This window comes from Pristiophorus japonicus, chromosome 2 (assembly GCF_044704955.1).
Source record: "Pristiophorus japonicus isolate sPriJap1 chromosome 2, sPriJap1.hap1, whole genome shotgun sequence".
NCBI lineage: Eukaryota > Metazoa > Chordata > Chondrichthyes > Pristiophoridae > Pristiophorus > Pristiophorus japonicus.
Genome location: NC_091978.1, coordinates 9,875,755 through 9,897,892, shown reverse-complemented (window position 1 = coordinate 9,897,892; position 22,138 = coordinate 9,875,755). Strand labels below are relative to the sequence as shown.

At 46.8% G+C, this 22,138-nt stretch overlaps 1 protein-coding gene across 5 annotated transcripts in view; it reads left to right on the top strand.

The window, feature by feature from the left end:
• LOC139235688 (exocyst complex component 6B-like) overlaps positions 1-22,138 on the top strand; it is a 780,151-nt gene that overhangs the window by 173,846 nt on the left and 584,167 nt on the right. For all 5 annotated transcript variants that reach the window (XM_070866730.1, XM_070866738.1, XM_070866752.1 and 2 more), the window contains exon 6: positions 14,457-14,661. In XM_070866730.1, the coding sequence (XP_070722831.1) occupies positions 14,457-14,661 (205 nt within the window). The remainder of the gene's footprint in view (positions 1-14,456; positions 14,662-22,138) is intronic.

Genomic DNA, 22,138 nt, shown 5'->3' with positions numbered 1-22,138 from the left:
CATATTCAGGGCTGAGATCGATAGATTTTTGGACTCTCAGGGAATCAAGGGATATGGGGATCGGGCAGGAGAGTGCAGTTGAGGTCGAAGATCAACCATGATCTCACTGTATGGCCTACTCCTGCTACTGCTTCTTATGTTCTTAGCGTCCTCCAGCGGGCAGTGTCATGATAAATGCTTCGGCCCCTAACAGGTTAATTTGACTTGTTTGTGTTGGACCTAGTAGGTGGGGGGCGGGGGTGGGGGGAAGGTGGGTAGGGGTGAAAGAAGGGACTTTGTTGGGAGAAATCCTGTTCAAAAACCGTCTTTAAAAAATCTGCACTATTTTTCTTAAACCATATCGCTGCTTGCACAGCTTGGGAAAGGCATGTGAACTGCTAGGGACGCTCGGGGCTGGAAACTGAAACCAAGTGGTGGCATGCAGAGTGTTTCCAAGCGGGGGGGGGGGCGCAACATGTAAGCAGCTTCCAGTACTCGCAGGCTCTGCTAGCCAACATCTCACGGGAAAGTAAGTAGCGAGCCCCTCCCTCGAGACCCTCCGGGTAGGCTCCCTGGGGTAGGGGTGAGAGAGAAGGGTGACATGAGGCGCCATTCTCGGCCTTGAATTCTGTTTTCCTGCAGCAGATGAAATCTGGTATTTTGTTCTATTCTGGGCGGTGGAAAACCTAGCGTTGAGTAAAATCATAATAATTCTGCCAAAACAATATGATTCTGGATTGCACATGTTACCCTGCTGTAATAACCCGGAGGTTTAGTCGCTGTTTTGTTGAGGAAGCAGTAACCCCTCAAGTCAAGGGACTCTGCCACTTGCTGACCCTGAACCCCTCTAGATTTTCTCGTCTCAATCAACTGAAAGAGTTGTCCCTAGTTGGATAACTTGTCACTGACTAATCTCCGGTCCTTTGCCTGAGTTCTTCACGGGTGAAAAAGAAAGAGTTGCATTTCTATAGCGCCTTTCATAACTTCAGGACGTCCCAAAGCGCTTTACAGACAAAGTACTTTTTGAAGTGCAGTCACTGATGTAATGTAGGAAACGCAGCAGCCAATATGCAGGCAGCAAGCTCCCACAAGCAGCAATGTGATAATGCCCAGATAATCAGTTTATTTTGATGTTGATTGAGGACATGATGAGATGAGGAGAAACTTCTTCACTCAGAGAATTGTGAACCTGTGGAATTCTCTACCGCAGAGAGTTGTTGAGGCCAGTTCGTTGGATATATTCAAGAGGGAGTTAGATATGGCCCTTACAGCTAAAGGGATCAAGTATGGAGAGAAAGCTGGAAAGGGTATTGAGGTGAATGATCAGCCATGATCTTATTGAATGATGGTGCAGGCTCGAAGGGCTGAATGGCCTACTCCTGCACCTATTTTCTATGTTTCTATGACACTAGGGAGAACTCCCCTGCTCTTCGAAATAGTGTCATGGGATCTTTTACGTCCACCCGAGAGAGGGAGTGCCACGAAAGTGCAGCAGACTGTTTACCAGGGATGGGGGTTTGTCCTATAGGAGTGATTGAGGAGAATAGGCCGATATTCCCGAGAGTTTAGAAGGATGAGAGGTGATCTCATTGAAACATATAAGATTCTTAAGGTAGATGCAAGGAAGATGTTTCTCCTGGCTGTGGCGTCTAGAACCAGGAGTCACAGTTTCAGAATAAGGGGTCAGCCATTTAGGACTGAGATGAGGAGAAATGTCTTCAGTCAGAAGGTTGTGAATCTTTGGCTGTGGATGCTCAGTGGTTGAGTATATTCAAGACAGAGATCAATAGATTTTTGCATATTGCGTGAATCAAGAGATATGGGGATTGGGCGGGAGAGTGGAGTTGAGGTAGAAGATCAGCCATGATCTTATTGAATGGCGGAGCAGGCTCGAGGGGTCGAATGGCCGACTCCTGCTTCTAATTCTTATGTTCTGTTCTTATGTCGCATCTGAAAGATGGCACCTCTGACAGTGCAGCACTCCCTCAGCACTGGTATGTTCAGACCTAGCTCAGATTAATTGATCAGAAAATATGGTGGAGCAGCAGTGGGACATATTTAAATCTGAGATAGATTTACACATGATTAAATTCATTCTGACTAGAATCAAAGGGGGAATTCTATTAAAGTAGAGGTTCCTTGGATAAATTGAGAGTTTAGAGCAAAAAAATGTGGTTTAAAGAGGCACATTTATTTATTTATTTGTTCTTGAGATGTGGGCGTAGCTAGCAAGGCAGCCATTTGTTGCCCAGCCCTTGAGATTTGATCATCATCATCATAGGCAGTCCCTCGGAATCGAGGAAGACTTGCTTCCACTCTTAGAATGAGTCCTTAGGTAGTTGAACAGTCTAATGCGAGAGCCACAGTCCCTGTCACATGTGGGACAGATAGTTGTTGAAGGAAAGGGAGGGTGGGACAGACTTGCCGTACGCTCCTTCTGCTGCCTGCGCTTGATTTCTGCATGCTCTCGGCGACGAGACTCGAGGTGCTCAGCGCCCTCCCGGATGCACTTCCTCCACTTCGGGAGGTCTTTGGCCAGGGACTCCCAGGTGTCGGTGGGGATGTTGCACTTTATCAGAGAGGCTTTGAAAGCCAGGTCCAAGACCACCCCAACCTCTGTCGTCGAGCTACAGCACATGCAGAGGCTACTGAGGCGTACAAGAGCATGGGCCTTACTCAAAACATCCATAAGACAAAGGTCCTCCACCACCCTAAGTGAAGGAAGAGCATCCGGGAGGGCGCTGAGCACCTCGAATCTCGTCGCCGAGAGCATGCAGAAAACAAGCGCAGGCAGCAGAAAGAGCGTGCGGCAAATCTGTCCCGCCCTCCCTTACCCTCAACGACTATCTGTCCCACATGTGACAGGGACTGTGGCTCTCACATTAGACTGTTCAGCTACCTAAGGACTCATTCTAAGAGTGGAAGCAAGTCTTCCTCGATTCCGAGGGACTGCCTATGATGATGATGATCAAATCTCAAGGGCTGGGCAACAAATGGCCGCCTTGCTAGCTACGCCCACATCTCAAGAACAAATAAATAAATAAATGTGCCTCTTTAAACCACATTTTTTGCTCTAAACTCTCAATTTATCCAAGGAACCTCTACTTTAATAGAATTCCCCCTTTGATTCTAGTTAGAATGAATTTAATCATGTGTAAATCTATCTCAGACTTAAATATGTCCAACTGCTGCTCCACCATATTTTCTGATCAACTGAATAGCTCACCAGGCCATTTCGGGGGCTATTAAGAGCCAACCATACTGATGGTGGACTGGAATCACATGCAGACCAGACCGGGTTTCATTCCCGAAGGGACATTAGTGAGCTCGTTGGATATTTCTCGACAATCTGACAGCTTCATGGTCGATTTTACTGAGACCAGCTTTTTAATATCCAGATTCTTTGAACTGAATTCAATTCCTCCAAACTCATTGGAACGTTTAATCTGGGCTGGCACTTCAGTGTAATACGAAGGGAGTGCTGCATTGTTGGAGGTGCCATCCTTCAAATGAGATGTAAAACTGAGGCCTTATCTGCCTGTTCAGGTCCATGTTGAAGATCCCATAGCTCTATTCAAAGAAGACAGCATTCCAGCAACACCGATTAACATAAGAACATAAGAAATAGGAACAGGAGTAGGCCATATGGCCCCTCGAGCCTGCTCCGCCATTCAATAAGATCATGGCTGATCTGATCATGGACTCAACTCCACTTCCCTGCCCGCTCCCCATAACCCTTTATTGTTTAAGAAACTGTCTATTTCTGTCCCAGCTTCCACAGCTCTGAGGCAGCGAATTCCACAGATTTACAACCCTCTGAGAGAAGAAATTTCTCCTCATCTCTGTTTTAAATGGGCGGCCCCTTATTCTAAGATTATTGCCCTCTTGTTCTAGTCTCCCCCATCAGTGGAAGTATCCTGCATCCACCTTGTCAAGCCCCCTCATAATCTTAAACGTTTCGATAAGATCACCTCTCATTCTTCTGAATTCCAATGAGTAGAGGCCCAATCTACTCAACCTTTCCTCATAAGTCAACCCTCTCATCCCCGGAATCAACCTAGTGAACCTTCTCTGAACTGCCTCCAAAGCAAGTATATCCTTTCGTAAATATGGAAACCAAAATTGCACGCAGTATTCCAGGTGTGGCCTCACCTTGTATAGCTGCAGTAAGTAAGACTTCCCTGCTTTTATACTCCAGCCCCTTTGCAATAAAGGCCAAGATACCATTGGCCTTCCTGATCACTTGCTGTACCTGCATACTATCCTTTTGTGTTTTATGCACAAGTAGCCCCAGGTCCCGCTGTACTGCAGCACTTTGCAATCTTTCTCCATTTAAATAATAACTTGCTCTTTGATTTTTTTTCTGCCAAAGTGCATGACCTCACACTTTCCGACATTATATTCCATCTGCCAAATTCTTGTCCACTCACTTAGCCTGTCTGTGTCCTTTTGCAGGTTTTTTGTGTCCTCCTCACACATTGCTTTTCCTCCCATCTTTGTATTGTCAGCAAACTTGGCTACGTTACACTCGGTCACTTCCTCCAAGCCGTTAATATATGCTGTAAATAGTTGGGGTCCCAGCACTGATCCCTGCGGCACCCCACTAGTTACTGGTTGCCAACCAGAGAATGAACCATTTATCCCAACTCTCTGTTCTCTGTTAGTTAGCCAATCCTCTATCCATGCTAATATATTACCCCCAACCCCGTGAACTTTTATCTTGTGCAGTAACCTTTTATGTGGCACCTTGTCAAATGCCTTCTGGAAATCCAAATACACCACATCCACTGGCTCCCCTTTATCCACCCTGTTCGTTACATCCTCAAAGAAATCCAGCAAATTTGTCAAACATGACTTCCCTTCATAAATCCATGCTGACTCTGCCTGACCGAATTTTGCTTTTCCAAATGTCCTGCTACTGCTTCTTTAATAATGGACTACAACATTTTCCCAACCACAGATGTTAGGCTAACTGGTCTATAGTTTCCTGCTTTTTGTCTGCCTCCTTTTTTAAATAGGGGAGTTACATTTGCAGTTTTCCAATCCGCTGGGACTTCCCCAGAATCCAGGGAATTTTGGTAAATTACAACCAATGCATCCACAATCCCTGCCGTTACTTCTCTTAAGACCCTAGGATGCAAGCCATCAGGTTCAGGGGATTTATCTGCCTTTAGTCCCATTATCTTACTGAGTACCACCTCCTTAGTGATTGTGATTGTGTTAAGTTTCTCCCCCCCTATAGCCCCTAGACTATCCACTGTCAGAATATTGTTCGTGTCCTCTACGTAAAGACTGATATAAAATATTTGTTCAGAGTTTCTGCCATCTCCATGTTCCCCGTTACTAATTCCCCGATCTTGTCCTCTAAGGGACCAACATTTTACTTTAGCCACCCTTCTCCTTTTTATATGCCTCTAGAAAGTCTTGCTATCTGTTTTTATATTTTGTGCTAGTTTACTTTCATAGTCTATCTTCCCTTTCTTCATCATTTTTTTAGTCGTTCTTTGCTGGCTTTTAAAAGCTTCCCAGTCTTCTGTCCTCCCACTAGTTTTGGCCACTTTGTATACCCTTGTTTTTAATTGGATACCGTCCTTTATTTCTTTTCTCTTACACCCTTTCCTCCTCACTGGAATATATTTTTCTTGAGAGTTGTGAAATATCTATTTAAATGTACACCACGGTTCATCAACCGTCCTACACTTTAATCTGTTTTCCCAGTCCACTTTAGCCAACTCTGTCCTCATACCTTCATAGTCTCCTTTATTTAGGCTTAGTACGCTGGTTAGAGATGAAATTCAATCATGCTCTGATCAGTCATTCCGAGAGGATCCTTTACTAGGAGATTGTTTATTAATCCTGTCTCATTACACAGAACCAGATCTAAGACATTCAACTCTTAGTGCTGGTCTGTAACTTCGCCTGACTCCGCCCCTGCCTCACCTCATCTGCTGCTGAAGCCCTTACCCATGCCTTTGTTGTCTCCAGACTTGACTATTCCAACGCACTCTTGGCTGGCCTCCCATGTTCTACCCTATGCAAACTTGAGGTCATCCAAAACTCTGCTGCCTGTGTCCTCGCACCAAGTCCCACTCACCCATCACCCCTGTGTTCGCTGACCTACATTGGCTCCTGGTTAGGCAATGCCTCAAATTTAAAATTCTCATCCTTATTTTCGAATCCCTCCATGGCCTCGCCCCTCCTTATCTCTGTAATCTCCTCCAGCCCCACAAAACCCCCCCAGATGTTTGCGCTTCTTTAATTCTGCCCTCTTGAGCATCCCTGATTTTAATCGATCAACCATTGGCGGCCGTGCCTTCAGCTGCCTGGGCCCCAAGCTCTGGAATTCCCTCCCTAAACCTCTTTACCTCTCTTTCCTCCTTTAAGCCGCTCCTTATAACACTCCCCATGAAGCGCCTTGTAATGTTCTACTGCGTTAAAGGCGCTATATAAATATGAGCTGTTGTTGCGCTCACAATTGCTGCTGTGCTTGCCCACACAACAGCCTTGAGATTTCCAAGTAATTCAGTGCTTTGAAACTTCTGAGAGTCGAGATAAGGCCTCTGAGGCACAGCATCACTCCATATATTACATTCCCCATCATCCCCCCCGCCCCCCCCTGCTGCCCTCAAGACATTGAGGGAAGCCTTGAATTATTCTCTGAACAGACTAACTGAGTAATTATAAGTACATGGTCTAACCATTAAAATGCCACAAAGGCTTCTACTGTATTGCACTGTATGAGGAACACCTTAATGAAAATCGCTGAAAATTTTTTTCCCCCAAAAGAAAATGTTACATGAGTTACTTATAAAATCTGGAATTATTGCCAAGTCCACTGTTATGAGTTGGGTCTCCAGGCAGCTTTGACTGTCCAATCCTAAATTTGTTTCAGTACCACAGTAACCGATGTTTTTATTTGAAGAGGAAAAGAACAATGATTTATACAGCTCCTGGAAAAAAGAGCAGTGTCTTGCCGCGCAGAAATACTAATGAGAAGCGTTTCTGTATTTCCTCAGTCTCAGTAATGGGTTTCACTGTATTTAGATGGAGTGTATGCAATAAGCCAGCTCGTGCAAGCTCTGGGTCACCGTCGGGTCAACTCCCAACATTGGGCTCCAACTGTTTTTGGTTCAGACAGACAGATTTCCAATATGTCAGCTGTGGCTCAGTGGGCAGCACTCTCGCCTCTGAGTCAGAAGGTTGTGAGTTCAACTATCACTCCAGATACTTGAGCACAAAAATCCGGGCTGACGCTCCCATTGCGGTGCTGAGGGAGCGCCGCACTGTTGGAGGTGCCGCCTTTCCGTTGAAATGTCAAACCGAGGCCCCGTCCGTTCTCTCGGGTGGAAGTAGAGCAGGGGAGTTATCCCCGGTGTCCTGGCCAATATTTATCCCTCAATCAACATCACAAAAAACAGATCATCTGGTCATGATCACATCGCTGTTTGTGGGAGCTTGCTGTGCGCACATTGGCTGCCGCGTTTCCCACATTACAACATTGACTACACTTCAGAAAGTACTTCATTTGCTGTGAGGTACTTTGGGATGTCTGGTGGTCGTGAAAGGCGCTATAGAATGTCCTGTTTCTGTGCTATATACTCAATCATCATCATAAGCAGTCCCTCGAGTCGAGGATGACTTGTTTCCACGCTGAAAAGGGATGAATTCACAGATGTTTCAATGAAGGACCTAATATTCCAGATCCCAAACTACATCTTGAAAGGTTGAAGATGCCTGTGCGTGGATTTTTTTAACGTGTGGTGGCTGTGTAATTCTATCTACAGTGTTTTGCAGTGTTTGTGCATTCCCTGGGCTCTCTATACAGGGCATTGGTGAGACCACACTCGGAATGCTGCGTACAGTTTTGGTCTCCGTATTTAAGGAAGGATATACTTGCATTGGAGGCAGTTCAGGGAAGGTTCACTAGGTTGATTCCTGAGATGAGGAGATTGACTTCTGAGGAAAGGTTGGGCAAGTTGGACCTGTACTCATTGGTGTTTAGAAGAATGAGAGGTGATTTTATTGCAACTTATCAGATTATGAGGAGGCTGGACGGGGTAGGTGCAGAGAGGGTGCTTGCCCTCGAGGTGGGGAATCTAGAACTGGGGGCATAGTTTCAGAATAAAGGACCGCCCATTTAAAATGGAGATGAAGAGGAATTTCTTCTCTCAGAGGGTCGTGAATCTTTGGAATTCTTTACCCCAGAGAGCTGTGGAGGCTGGGTCATTGAATATATTTAAGGCGGAGATAGACAGATTTTTGAACGATGAGGGACTTCAGGGTTATGGGGAGCGGGCAGGGAAGTGGAGTTGAGACCAAGATCAGATCAGCCATAATCTTACTGAATGGCAGAGCAGGCTCGAGGGACCAAGTGGCCTGTCCCTGCTCCTATTTCTTGTGTTCTCCGAGTTTGAGTGAGCACGAGGCAGATGTTTGTCAAAAACATGATGGATGCTCCGCGCAGTGGGAAATTTCATCATCGGAAAACACAAAATGAGACAGGACCCAGCCATCTCCTTTGGAGCGCGCTGTTTCGGAGAGCATCTGTCGTCCAGTATTGACCGTCTCCCGCCCCCCTCCCCTCATCCCCTTCCCCAATCTGTTGCTGTTTGTGCCAGCTCCGAGGTCAATGCCCCAATGTTAATAAGAGCCTTAATCAATAAAGTACTTAACACTGGAGAGGGGAGGGGGGGGGTTACTGCGAGAGAGGTTTTAACTCAGATTAATTTCCAATATTGACCTAAAGGACCAACAGTCAGGACCTTGCAAATGCGCTGAAAGGCTTTCGTTACTTGATAGATATAATTTGAGATAAAGAGCTTTGGGTAAAAAGGTAGGCGGTGGGGGGGGGGGGGAGTCTGCTGTGTTAACAGATGGAGGGATAATAATGTTCCATGGCAGTAATTGCATTGCTGACGGCATCAAATGAGAGAAGAAAATAGACTGTAATGATATAAAAGCCCTGGTTTTGCTGGAGCTGAGTGTGGGGGGGGGAAGGGGGGGGGGGTGTGTGTGGGGCGGTGGGGGGCTTTGCAGAAGCTTGGATTAGCAGTAATGAATGTAATCCTTCGGATTGCTGCTTAAACTCATCATATCATGGAAGGCAACATGCTTTTAAGCATCTTCAAGCGATTTGCCAGTCATAGAATATAATTTGATGCGAAGCTTTGTTTTGTGTTTTTTTCCCCCCCTAATCCCCGTTTGGATGTATAATGCTGTTATGGAGAGCAAATATATTTGTTCTGTGTTGTTTTTTTAATTTCACTTTGGCTTACCGACCAAATTTCTGCCATAGATTAAATTTTAAATTTGTTTTCTTTTTGTCGGAAAATTGGAAGCAGGACTCCACTCGACTAGATTGTAAACAATTTATTTAGTGTCTTTTCCTGCCATTACCTTCTCTCTCCTCGCAAGAAAAAGACATTCCGAAAAATACCCCTCACTTTTTGAAAGGTTCTTCAGTGTTTCTATGAATTGGAGAAGGAAAGTAGAACAGGGAAGTAAGTTGTGGTTGGGGGAGAAGGGAAAGTCAGATGGCTGTGATTTTGAATTCCACATTGACCAGAAACTTAACCGGACCAGCCACGTAAACACTGGGGCTGCAAGAGCAGGTCAGAGGCTGGGTATTCTGTGGCGAGTGTCTCACCTCCTGACTCCCCAAAGCCTTTCCACCATCCACAAGGCACAAGTCAGAAGTGCGATGGAGCACTCTCCACTTGCCTGGATGAGTCATCATCATCATCATAGGCAGTCCCTCGGAATCGAGGAAGACTTGCTTCCACTCCTGAAGTGAGTTCTTTGGTGGCTGAATAGTCCAGTACGAGAGCCACAGACCCTGTCACCGGTGGGACAGACAGTGGTTGAGGGAAAGGGTGGGTGGGACTGGTTTGCCGCACACTCCTTCCGCTGCCTGCGCTTGATTTCTGCACGCTCTCGGCGATGAGACTCGAGGTGCTCAGCAGCTTCTCGGATGCACTTCCTCCACTTAGGGCGGTCATGGGCCAGGGACTCCCAGGTGTCAGTGGGGATGCTGCACTTTATCAAGGAGGCTTTGAGGGTGTCCTTGTCGCGTTTCTGCTGCCCACCTTTGCCTCGTTTGCCGTGAGGGAGCTCCAAGTAGAGCACTTGCTTTGGGAGCCTCGTGTCTGGCCTGCCCAGCGGAGCTGATCGAGTGTGGTCAGTGCTTCAATGCTGGGGATGTTAGCCTGAATGAGGAAGCTGATGTTGGTGCGCCTGTCCTCCCAGGGGATTTGTCGGATCTTGCGGAGACATCATTGGTGATATTTCTACAGCAACTTGAGGTGTCTACTGTACATGGTCTATGTTTCTGAGCCATACAGGAGGGCAGGTATCACTACAGCCCTGTAGATCATGAGCTTGGTGGCAGTTTTGATGGCCTGGTCTTCAAACATTCTTTTCCTCAGGCGGCCGAAGGCTGCAGCTGCACTGGCGCACTGGAGGCGGTGTTGGATCTTGTCATGAGTGCAGCTCCAACAACGCACAAGAAGCTCGACATCAACCAGGACAAAGCAGCCTGTTAAACATTCTTAAACATTCACTCCCTCCACCACCGGCGCACCATGGTTGCAGTGTGTACCATCTACAAGATGCACTGTCGCCAAGGCTTCTTCGGCAGCAATCCCCAAACCCGCGACCTCTACCATCTAGAAGGACAAGGGCAGCAGGCACCATCACCTCCAAGCTCCCCTCCAAATCACACACCATCCTGATTTGGAAATATATCGTCGTTCCTTCATCGTCGCTGGATCAAAATCCTGAAACCCCCTCCCTAACAGCACTGTGGGGGCACCTTCACCACACGGACTGCAGCGGTTCAAGAAGGAGGCTCACCACCACCTTCTCAAGGGGCAATTAAGGATGGGCAATAAATGCCGGCCTTGTCAGCGACGCCCACGTCCTGTGAACGAAAAAAAAATCAGCACAAGGTTCTTGAATTCAGACTGACACTCCAGTGCAGTGCTGAGGGGATGCTGCGTTGTCGGAGGTGCCGTCCTTTCGGACGAGACATTAAACCGAGGCTGCCTCCGCCCTCTTGGGTATCCGTGAAAAGATCCCATGGCGCTATTTGACGGCCAACATTCCTCCCTCAAGCAATGCCATCATAAAGAGATTAACTGGTGACTTAATCCCCTTGCTGTTTATGGCATGTGGCTGATCTAGAATGGCTGTTTTCCCAGAGCAGCAACAGATTGCTTTTATATAGCCCATGTAACGTAGTAAAATGTCCCAATGCACTTCACAGGAGCGTTATCAAAGAAAATTTGACATCAAGCCACACAGTGTCAGCTGTGGCTCAGTGGATAGCGCACTCACCCCTGAGTCAGAAGGTTATGGGTTTAGGTCCCACTCCGGGGACTTGAGTACAAAAAAATCTAGGCTGACACTCTAGTGCAGTGCTGAGGGAGCGCTTCACTGTCGGAGGTGTCGTCTTTCGGATGAGACGTTAAACCGAGGCCCCGTCTGCTTTCCTAAGTGGATGTAAAAGATCCCATGGCACTATTTCGAAAAAGAGTAGGGCAGTTATCCCCGGTGACCTGGCCAATATTTATCCCTCAATCAACATAACTTAAAACAGATTATCTGGTCATTATCACATTGCTGTTTGTGGGAGCTTGCTGTGTGCAAAATGGCTGCCGCGTTTCCCACATTACAACAGTGACCACACTCCAAAAGTACTTCATTGGCTATAAAACGCTTTGAGACGTCCGGTGGTCGTGAAAGACGCTATATAAATCCAAGTCTTTTTCAACGGGCTATTAGGACAGGTGATCAAAACTTTGCTCAAAGAGGTAGGTTTTAAGGACTGTCTTAAAGGAGGAGAGAGAGTTTAGGGAGGGAATTCCAGAGCTTAGGGCCTAGATGCCCGTAAGGTGAACGGGACTTGTAACAGTTACTGTACTTTGAAAGCGATTCACCATTTAAAATACTTTGTTGTTTCAATTTTATGATGAGGCACAGTGCAGTGCAAATATTTGTTCTATTTCTTTAACAAATGTGGATATTATCTATCCCCAACACATTCTTCCTTCCCAACTGACCATTCATTGTTGGCACCACCCTTGATTTGCTTTGCTGAAAACAAGTCTCTTTCTCAAATGGACTCAATGGGTCCCATGGGACTATTTGGAGTTAAGCAGGAACTTTTCTTCGCCAACATTCTCCCACGGCCAACAGCATCAAAAACAGATTAACTCAAGGCTCTTTGATCTTGCTGTGCACACTTGGCTGTTGCATCTGCCCCATTACAATAACTTCAGTTCTGGAATTAAAAAGCTGATCTCAGTAAAAGGAGGCAGACAAAAAGCTTGAAACTATAGACCAGTTAGCCTAACATCTGTCGTTGGGAAAATGCTGGAGTCCATTATTAAGGAAGCAGTAGTGGGACATTTGGCAAAGCATAATTCAATCAAGCAGAGTCAGCATGGTTTTATGAAAGGGAAATCATGTTTCACAAATTTGCTGGAGTTCTTCGAGGATGTAACGAGCAGGGTGGATAAGAGGGAACCAGTGGATGTGGTGTATTTGGATTTCCAGAAGGCATTCGATAAGGTGCCACATAAAAGTTCATGGGTTTGGAGATAATATATCAGCATGGATAGAGGATTCGCTAACTAACAGAAAACAGAGAGTCGGGATAAATGGGTCATTTTCCAGTTGGCAAACAGTGACTAGTGGGGTGCCGCAGGGATCGGTGCTGGGCCTCAATTATTTACAGTCTACTTTAATGACTTGGATGAAGAGCCCGAGTGTAATGTAGCCAAGTTTGCTGATGATACAAAGATGGGTGGGAAAGTAAATTGTGAGGAGGACACAAAAAATCTGCAAAGGGATATAGACAGGCTAAGTGAGTGGACAAAGATTTGGCAGATGGAGTATAGTGTGGGAAAATGTGAGGTTATCCACTTTGGCAGAAATAATAGAAAAGCAATTTAGAATTTAAATGGAGAAAAATTGCAAAGTGCTGCAGTACAGAGAGACCTGGGGGTCCTTGTGCATGAAACACAAAACGTTAGCATGTAGGTACAGCAAGTGATCAGGAAGGCAAATGGAATGTTGGCCTTTATTGCAAGAGGGATAGAGTATAAAAGCAGGGAAGTCCTGCTCCAACTGTACAGGGTATTGGTGAGGCCACACCTGGATATACCTGCATTGGAGGCTGTTCAGAGAAAGGTCACTAGGTTGATTCCGGAGATGAGGGGGTTGACTTATGAGGATAGGTTGAGTAGGTTGGAACGATACACATTGGAGTTCAGAAGAATGAGAGGTGATTCTATTGAAACTTATAAGATAGTGAAGGAGCTCGACAAGGTGGATGCAGAAAGGATATTTCCACTCATAGGGGAAACTAAAACTAGGGGACATAGTCTCAGAATAAGGGGCCACCCATTTAAAACTGAGATGAGGAGGAATTTCTTCTCTCAGGGGGTTGTAAATCTGTGGAATTCTCTGCCCCAGAGAGCTGTGGAGGCTGGGTCATTGAATATATTTAAGGCGGAGATAGACAGATTTTTGAGTGATAAGGGAGAAAAGGTTATGGGGAGCGGGTGGAGAAGTGGAGCTGAGTCCATGATCAGATCAGCCATGATCGTATTGAATGGCGGAGCAGGCTCGAGGGGCCAAATGACCTACTCCTGCTCCTATTTCTTATGTTCTTAAAAATGACCACAAAGCTGTCGGATTTTGGTTTTAAAAAAACCCATCTGGTTCACTGATGTCCTTTAGGGAAGGAAATCTGCCGCCCTTACCCGGTCTGGCTATATGTGACTCCAGACCCATGCCAATGTGGTTGGCTGTTTGCTGCCCTCTGAAGTGCCCTAGCATGCCACTTAACTGGATCAAAACCAGAAGGCGGCCTGCCATCACCTTCGGGATGGGCAATAAATGCTGGCCCTCTCTGAAGCTGCAGTGGAGTCCATACGAATTTAGGGGAAAATTGTCAAGACAATGAGGAATAATGAACAGATTTACTGACCAATGTTCCTCTTTCTTTCATTTCCTTCCCTCCCTCCAACTCCCCTCCTCTTTTCTCTCTCACTCTTACTCTTTTACTCACTCTCACTCAATCTTTCACTCTTTCTCTTACTCACTCACACTCTGAATCTCTCTGTCTTTCACTCTCTCACTCATTTGCTCTCTGCCTCTGTCTCTCACTCTCACTCCCTCTCTCTTACTTTCTTTCTCTTCCTCTCACTCTCTCTTTCGCTCTTTTTCTCTCTTACTCTCTCTCACCCCCTCCCTCTTTCTATCTCTCTCACTCTCTCTTTCTATCTCTCTCACTCTCTCTTTCACCCTCACTCTCTCCTTTTCACTCTCTCGCGCTCTCTCTTTCACTCTCACTCTCTCCCTCTCTCTCGCGCTTTCTCACCCTCACTCTCTCCCTCTTTCACCCTCACTCACTCCCTCTTTCTCCCCTCTTTCTCTCCCTCTCTGTCATACTTTTTACCCTCTCCCATTAGACACTATCCTGCACTGAAGACTATGGAGCACATGGAACATACGTTCTTGCCTCGGGTGAACCCCTATCGCTTCTGCACGATAATGGTGGAGAATATCCCCAGATTACGGGAGGAGATAAAGGAGATTTCCATGTCTGACCTGAAGGACTTCCTGGAGAGCATCCGCAAGCACTCGGACAAAATCGGAGAGACCGCCATGAAACAGGTGAGTCTGCCAGCCCTCACAGACATCACCATACATGACGGGAGATGAAGGGGATACGATGAATCGCTTGGAGAGGATACAGCACAGGTTCTCCAGAATAATACCAGGGCTCAAACAGGTTTAATTATGAGGACAGGTTGCATAAACTTGTATTCCCTTGAGTTTGCATTTTTGAGGGGTGATCTAATTGAAGTGTTTAAAATGATACCTGGTTTCGATAGTGTACATACAGAGAATCTAATTCAACAGCAAAATACCGCGGATGCTGGAAGTTGAAATTAAATTAGAAAATGCTGGAAATCTCAGCGGGTCAGGCAGCATCTGTGGAGAGAAACAGAGTTAACGTTTCAGGTCGATGACCCTCCGTCACAGAATCTATTTCCTGTGCTGGTGGAATTCAGAACAAGGAGGTGTTATTTTAAAATTACAGCTAGGTCATTAAGGAGCGAAATCAAGAACGACTTTTTCCACACACAGGGTAGTGGAAATCTGAATCGCTCTCCCCAAAAAGGCTGTGGATGCTGGGAGTCAATTGGAGCTTTCAGGACCGAGATCGATGGACTTGCGTTTAATAAGGGTATTGAGGGATATGGAGCAAAGGCAGTTAAATGAGGGTTGAGGCACAGAATGCTCATGATCTTATTGAATGGCAGGACAGGCTCGAAGGGGCTGAATGTCCTCCTTCTGTACCTATGCTTCCACTGAAACCATTGGGGCAAGTTTCTGTTGGTATGGGGCCAGGTTGATCATTTAACCTATAAACTCGTTAATGTTATCAGAATCCAACCCACTGAGGGAGAAGCAGGGAAATGTGAGACTCAATTGTACAACCTGACTTTTAATTCCACTGCACAAAGAGTAGTGGAAATCTGGAACCCTCTCCCTCAAACAGCTGTTGAGGCTGGGGGCCAATTGAAAAGTTCGAAACTGAGTTGGACAGATATTTGGTGGCCAAGGGGTATTACAGGTTACGGAACCGAGGCGGGTGACTGGAGCGTCAGCCTTGGCTCAGTGGATAGCACTCTCGCGTCTGAGTCAGAAGGTCGTGAGTTCAAGTCCCACTCCAGGAACTTGAGCACATAAATCTCGGCTGACACTCCAGTGCAATGCTGGGGGAGTGCTGCACCGATGGAGGTCCCGTCTGCCCTCTCAGGTGGACGTAAAAGATCCCACGGCGCTACTTCGAAGAAGAGCAGGGGAATTATCCCCAGTGTCCTGGCTAATACTTATTCCTCAATCAACATAACAAAAATAGGTTATTAACACATTGCTGTTTGTGGGAGCTTGCTGTGCGCATGTTTGCTGCCCGTTTCCCACATTACAACAGTGACTGCACTCCAAAAGTATTTCATTGGCTGTAAAGCACTTTGAGGCGTCCAATGGTCGTGAAAGGCGCTATATAAATGCAATTCTTTTTTCTTTTAAGATGGAGAGCAGCCATGTTCTAGTTGAACGGCGGAACAGGCTTGAGGGGCTGAATGGCCTCCTCCTTTTCCTATGTTCCTAATTATATGTAACGCGCGTTTTATGTAGCGAGATGTAACGAGGAAGTTCACGTGCGGGTGGGGAGGAGAATTGTCACTGAGCAGAGGTTAGGAAAGATGATTGAGGTGTGATTTTTCTTTTTAAAAGCTGGAGAGATAAGAGGGAAGGTTTGGGAAGAGAATTCCAGAGTGCATGGACATTCCATCAATAGTGCAGCAAAGTAGAGGAAGGTGAATAGTGGGCTGGAGTCTGAACTGTCATCATAGGCAGTCCCTCGTATCGAGGATGACTTGCTTCCACACCAAAAAGAGATGAGTTCACAAGTGTTTCAATGAAGGACCTAATATTCCAGATCCCGAACTACATGTTGAGGGGGTGGAAGATGCCTGTGCGTGGATTTTTTTTAACATGTGGTGACCGTTGCACACCAGCCACCACACGGGCTTGACAGAGCTTGGTCCAGTGGCAAGGATTAACCAGGATGACTGGAGACCAGCTCTGCTGCAGGGACCTAGTGCGCACACATATCGCAGTGTGGGGCTGGCCCGTGCTGCCCCGGGGTCCTTGGACCCGAACTCACGCCTCTCCCGGGACCCGACCACATCCCTCCACAGTCTCTCGCCGCTTCTGCTGTATCTGCCCACGCTCCAATCACCGACCTGGACCATACACACACACACACACACTCACAGACTCACACTTACACACTCACACACACTCACACACGCTCACAAACAGTAGTAGGTGTGTGTATGGAAGTTGGACTGAGGTGGGTTGCTGCCTGTCACAATTGGGAATTGAATTCTCGTGTCATCGTCTGTATTATGTATTTTTTTGATAAATAGAATGAGCAAAAATATTATAGCACCTTACCGGATGCAGGGTACATTAGAAGTTGTACAGTCCTTTCAGATACATACAGCTTATAGACCGGACCTGGCATGGACTGGTTGTGCCGTATTTCCTCGTAAGCTTATCTCTCACACATTCCTGCTGCATTCGAGTGACGGCACTGACAGGATCAGGGCCCAACTGTGGCTGGGGGCTTAAATTTGGCGGGTGTAATGTATTCACCTGTGAGTATGCTCACCGGTTATGGAATGTGCGAGGTTGCAGCCCTTGTTCCATTATTTGAAGGGGCTGCTCCTCAAATTCTGGTTGGACTTCAGTCCCACATTCCTGATCTTTGGGCACCCTGTGCGGAAGGGAGCGGGTCGGTCCGAAGGCCTCCTCATAGGACTGCTCCTGGGCATGGCCAAAGGGGGCCATTAGCCAGTCCAGGCAGCGGGTGGTCAAGGGGGTCGTTCAGCCCGACTGCCTGCCTCTCTTCCGCGGTTACATCCGAACCAGGGTGTCCCTGGAGATGGAGCACGCGGTGTCCACCGGTACGCTCGCGGCCTTCCACGAGAGGTGGGCGCCGGAGGGACTGGAGTTCATCATCACCCCCGGCAACCAAATTTTAATTTGAATTAAGTTACTGTCAAAAGTTTAATTTGTTTAATGTGTTGGTTTTGGTGCCCCCCTTTAATCAGGGGGCATTTGATTTACAGATACAACCAAAATAGTTGTAGAGCTGTTGAGTTGAGAATGGCTGAGCCAGTCACGTGATATTCACAAGACTCAATAAAACCCCAGCCAGTTGGGTTCGGGGGATGAAGCAAGTGGTTGTGAGCCTGGTGGATGAACTGGTAATGTTTAGCGTGATTGTTAAACCTTTGCTAATAAACCAACTTGTTCTTAGTAACAATGTGTTGCTATGAATTCTTAAGCAAAGAACCCATGAAGCAAATACATTGGAGCGGGAAAATGGATTGGGGGGCTTGTTAGACATTCATTTTGGGCAGCGCCATCCCTGCCCGTTGCCAGACCTTGGGGTTGCATTTACTGTAGTTTCATTAGAGTAGAATCGACTGTGCGTAATCCTCTGGGAAGCTGAGCAGCCTCATCAAAGAAGCATAGATGTTTACGGCATAGAATTGTTCTATGAGGAAAGATTGAGTAGACTAGGCCTATATTCTCTAGAGTTTTGAAGAATGAGAGATGATCTCATTGAAACATACAAAATTCTTACCAGGCTGGACAGGTAGATGCAGGGATGATGTTTCCCCTGGCTGGGGAGTCTAGAACCAGGGGTTGCAGTCTCAGAATAAGGGATCGGCCATTTAGGACTGAGATGAGGAGAAACTTCTTCACTCAGAGGGTGGTGAATCTTTGGAATTCTCTACCCCAGAGGGATGTCGATGCTCAGTTGTTGAGTATATTCAAAACAGAGATCAATAGACTTTTGAATATTAAGGGAATCAAGGGATATGGGGACAGTGCAGGAAAGTGGAGTTGAGGTAGAAGATCAGCCATGATCTCATTGAATGGTGGAGCAGGCTCGAGGGGCCAAATTTCCTACTCCTGCTCCTAATTCTTATGTTCATATGTGGAAGGAGGCCATTTGGCCCATCGGGTCTGTGCCGGAATATGAAGCAAGCTGTGCCGTGACTCGGATACGAACCGAGGTTGCTGCGCCAGTGTACTAACCACTAGCATCACACGTCAGCTGTTAATTAGTGCCGTGGGATCCTTTCACATCCACCCGAGAGGGCAGACGGGACCTCGGTTTAACGCCTCATCCGAAAGACGGCACTTCCCACTTTTCCAGTGCTCCCTCTGTACCGCACTGGAGTGTCAGCCTAGATGAATTCTCTGGAGTGGGGCTTGAACCCACGACCTTGTGATTCAGCGGTGAGTGAGCTATTCACTGAGCCACAGCATGGATACTAGCAAAAAGTCGATTCCTTGACCGGGAATCGAAACCGGGCCGCTGAGAGTGCCGAGATTCTAACCACTACACTACCAAGAAACGCTCAAGCACCCAAAATCCTCAGAAGAACTAAGAGCCCCTATCACTGACAATGTGTTTTAAAAGGGTTAAAAAATAAACTTACCTTAATGGACAGGGTTTTTAATATAAAAATGAATGATTACATTTAATTTTTCTATGTTTTAAAACTCTTATGCTTGTAAAAGTTAGCTATACGCCTGCTGTTACCAGGCACAAGAGTTTGAAGGACATACGCTGGGCAAGAGTTGGGCAAATAGCTCAATCCGGCGGTTGTGCTTCCTGCGGGGATGAGTGTGATCTGTAATTTTGACAGATCGGAAAAGCTGGTTCTCGGCGCAAACGCATCAGGCACCGGGAACCACTATTTGCGAGGCCTCACCGGGTCCATTCACACATCGTACACAACCGGCGAGGCCCCAGTTTTCGGCCCACAGCTTCCTCCGTTAACTGAGGCCCTCGCATTGTTGCTCAGAATTCAAGCAACTGATAAGCAGCTTGTGTTTTTTAAAACAGGAGCTGATTCAATATCTGAATTTCCTGGCAGCCACTGTCGTCTTGTGTGCACTGTGTCATTGCTTGCTGACATGCTCACTAGTTGCTCGTTAAAACACGGCAGGTTTTATTGAGCAACAGTCATCTGTTAATTACGAACTAGTAATTGTGTTCGTACATCTTACAGTTCAAGTAGAATTACTGTCTGATATTATGTGTCAGCCGTGGCTCAGTGGGGAGCACTCTCGCCTCGGAGTCAGAAGGTCCCACTCCAGAGACTTGAGCACATAATCAAGGCTGACACTCCAGTGTGGGTGCTGAGGGAGCACTGCACTGTCAGAGGTGTCATCTTTCGGATGAGACGTTAAACCGAGGCCCCGTCTGCTCTCTCAGGTGGATGTCAAAGATCTCATGGCACTATTTTGAAGAAGAACAGGGTTCTCCCCGGTGACCTGGGCTAATATTTATCCCTCAGTCATCATCACTAAAGCAGATTGTCTGGTCGTTACCACATTGCTGTTTTTGGGAGCTTGAAAATTGGCTGCTGCGTTTCCTACATTACAGCAGTGTCTGCATGTCAAAAGTACTTCATTGGCTGAAAAGTGATTCGGGGTGTCCCAAGGTCATGGGGACGCTATAGAAATGCAAGTTGTTATTTTTCTCTTTCCCCTCTCCTCTCCTTTTTCTCTCCTTGCCCCCTCCTTCTCCCCTCCTTTGTCCCTCCCTCCCTCCTTCCTGCCTCCCCCCTCCTCCCTCCCTCCCTCCTTCCCTCCTTCCTTCCTCCTTTGTTCTTCCAGGTTTTCTTTCGATATAGTTGTCTGTCTCTTTCCTCTTTCTTTTTCTCTCTCTATCTAAAATGATTTTGAAGCAGGGGAGTGGACGGAACGGGGATTAAACACTGTTTTTCAGCTCTGGGTTTGACTGTAGCCCAGACAGATGGGGATGAAAGTGTCCTCTACCTGCTGGATGTCGGGGTTCAGTGTGAGACATGTTTGCTGCAGCTTTAACCCCCCCTCCCAGCGGGATGGACCCCAGAACGGTTCCCACATCAGCTGCCCTGCAGCATTTCATGAAATGGAAACAAGTCTGTGAGGTTAGGGCTGAGGAACCTTTATCCTGCATCGAACTGATGCCGATCTGAGCGTGCTTGACGGTGACACTGGGGAGCTGATATATTCCATACCCTGGCACTGACACCCCTTCACACTTAAGTGATATATGATTTAGAACATTTCTGCTTGCTTTTTCTCTTCAACATCCAATTTTAAGTATCAGAAATTTAAGGTCAGCCACAGACCAATGACTGTTTTTTTTTTGAATGTGTCGGTCTGCTGAGCTATCCGTGTTAGAAACAAACGAGGTCACACTTCGAAAGTTCTAACTGCACAGTGCAGGGTGGCCTTTTCTTCTTGACACATAATATAATTCATGGCACCGTGGCTGGCTCTGTTGCACAGGAGGGCAGGAAAAAGAGTGGGAGAGCGATAGTGATAGGGGATTCAATCGTAAAGGGAATAGATAGGCGTTTCTGCGGCCGCAACCGAGACTCCAGGATGATTTGTTGCCTCCCTGGTGCAAGGGTCAAGGATGTCTCGGAGCGGGTGCAGGACATTCTAAAAAGGGAGGGAGAACAGCCAGTTGTCGTGGTGCACATTGGTACCAACGACATAGGTAAAAAAAAAAGGGATGAGGCCCTACGAAACGAATTTAAGGAGCTAGGAGCTAAATTAAAAAGTAGGACCTCAAAAGTAGTAATCTCGGGATTGCTACCAGTGCCACGTGCTAGTCAGAGTAGGAATCGCAGGATAGCGCAAATGAATACGTGGCTTGAGCAGTGGTGCAGCAGGGAGGGATTCAAATTCCTGGGGCATTGGAACCGGTTCTGGGGGAGGTGGGACCAGTACAAACCGGACGGTCTGCACCTGGGCAGAACCGGAACCAATGTCCAAGGGGGAGTGTTTGCTAGTGCTGTTGGGGAGGGCAAACTAATATGGCAGGGGGATGGGAACCAATGCAGGGAAACAAAAAGGAGACAAAAGCAAAAGACAGAAAGGAGATGAGGAAAAGTGGAGGGCAGAGAAACCAAAGGCAAAGAACAAAACGGGCCATTGTACAGCAAAATTCTAAAAGGACAAAGGGTGTTAAAAAAACAAGCCTGAAGGCTTTGTGTCCTAATGCAAGGAGTATCCGTAATAAGGTGGATGAATTAACTGTGCAAATAGATGTTAACAAGTATGATGTGATTGGGATTACAGAGACGTGGCTCCAGGATGATCAGGGCTGGGAACTCAACATCCAGGGGTATTCAACATTCAGGAAGGATAGAATAAAAGGAAAAGGAGGTGGGGTAGCATTGCTGGTTAAGGAGGAGATTAATGCAATAGTTAGGAAGGACATTAGCTTGGATGATGTGGAATCTATATGGGTAGAGCTGCAGAACACCAAAGGACAAAAAACGTTAGTGGGAGTTGTGCACAGATCTCCAAACAGTAGTAGTGATGTTGGGGATGGCATCAAGCAGGAAATTAGGGGTGCATGCAATAAAGGTGCAGCAGTTATAATGGGTGACTTTAATATGCACATAGATTGGGCGAACCAAACTGGAAGCAATACGGTGGAGGAGGATTTCCTGGAGTGCATAAGGGATGGTTTTCTAGACCAATATGT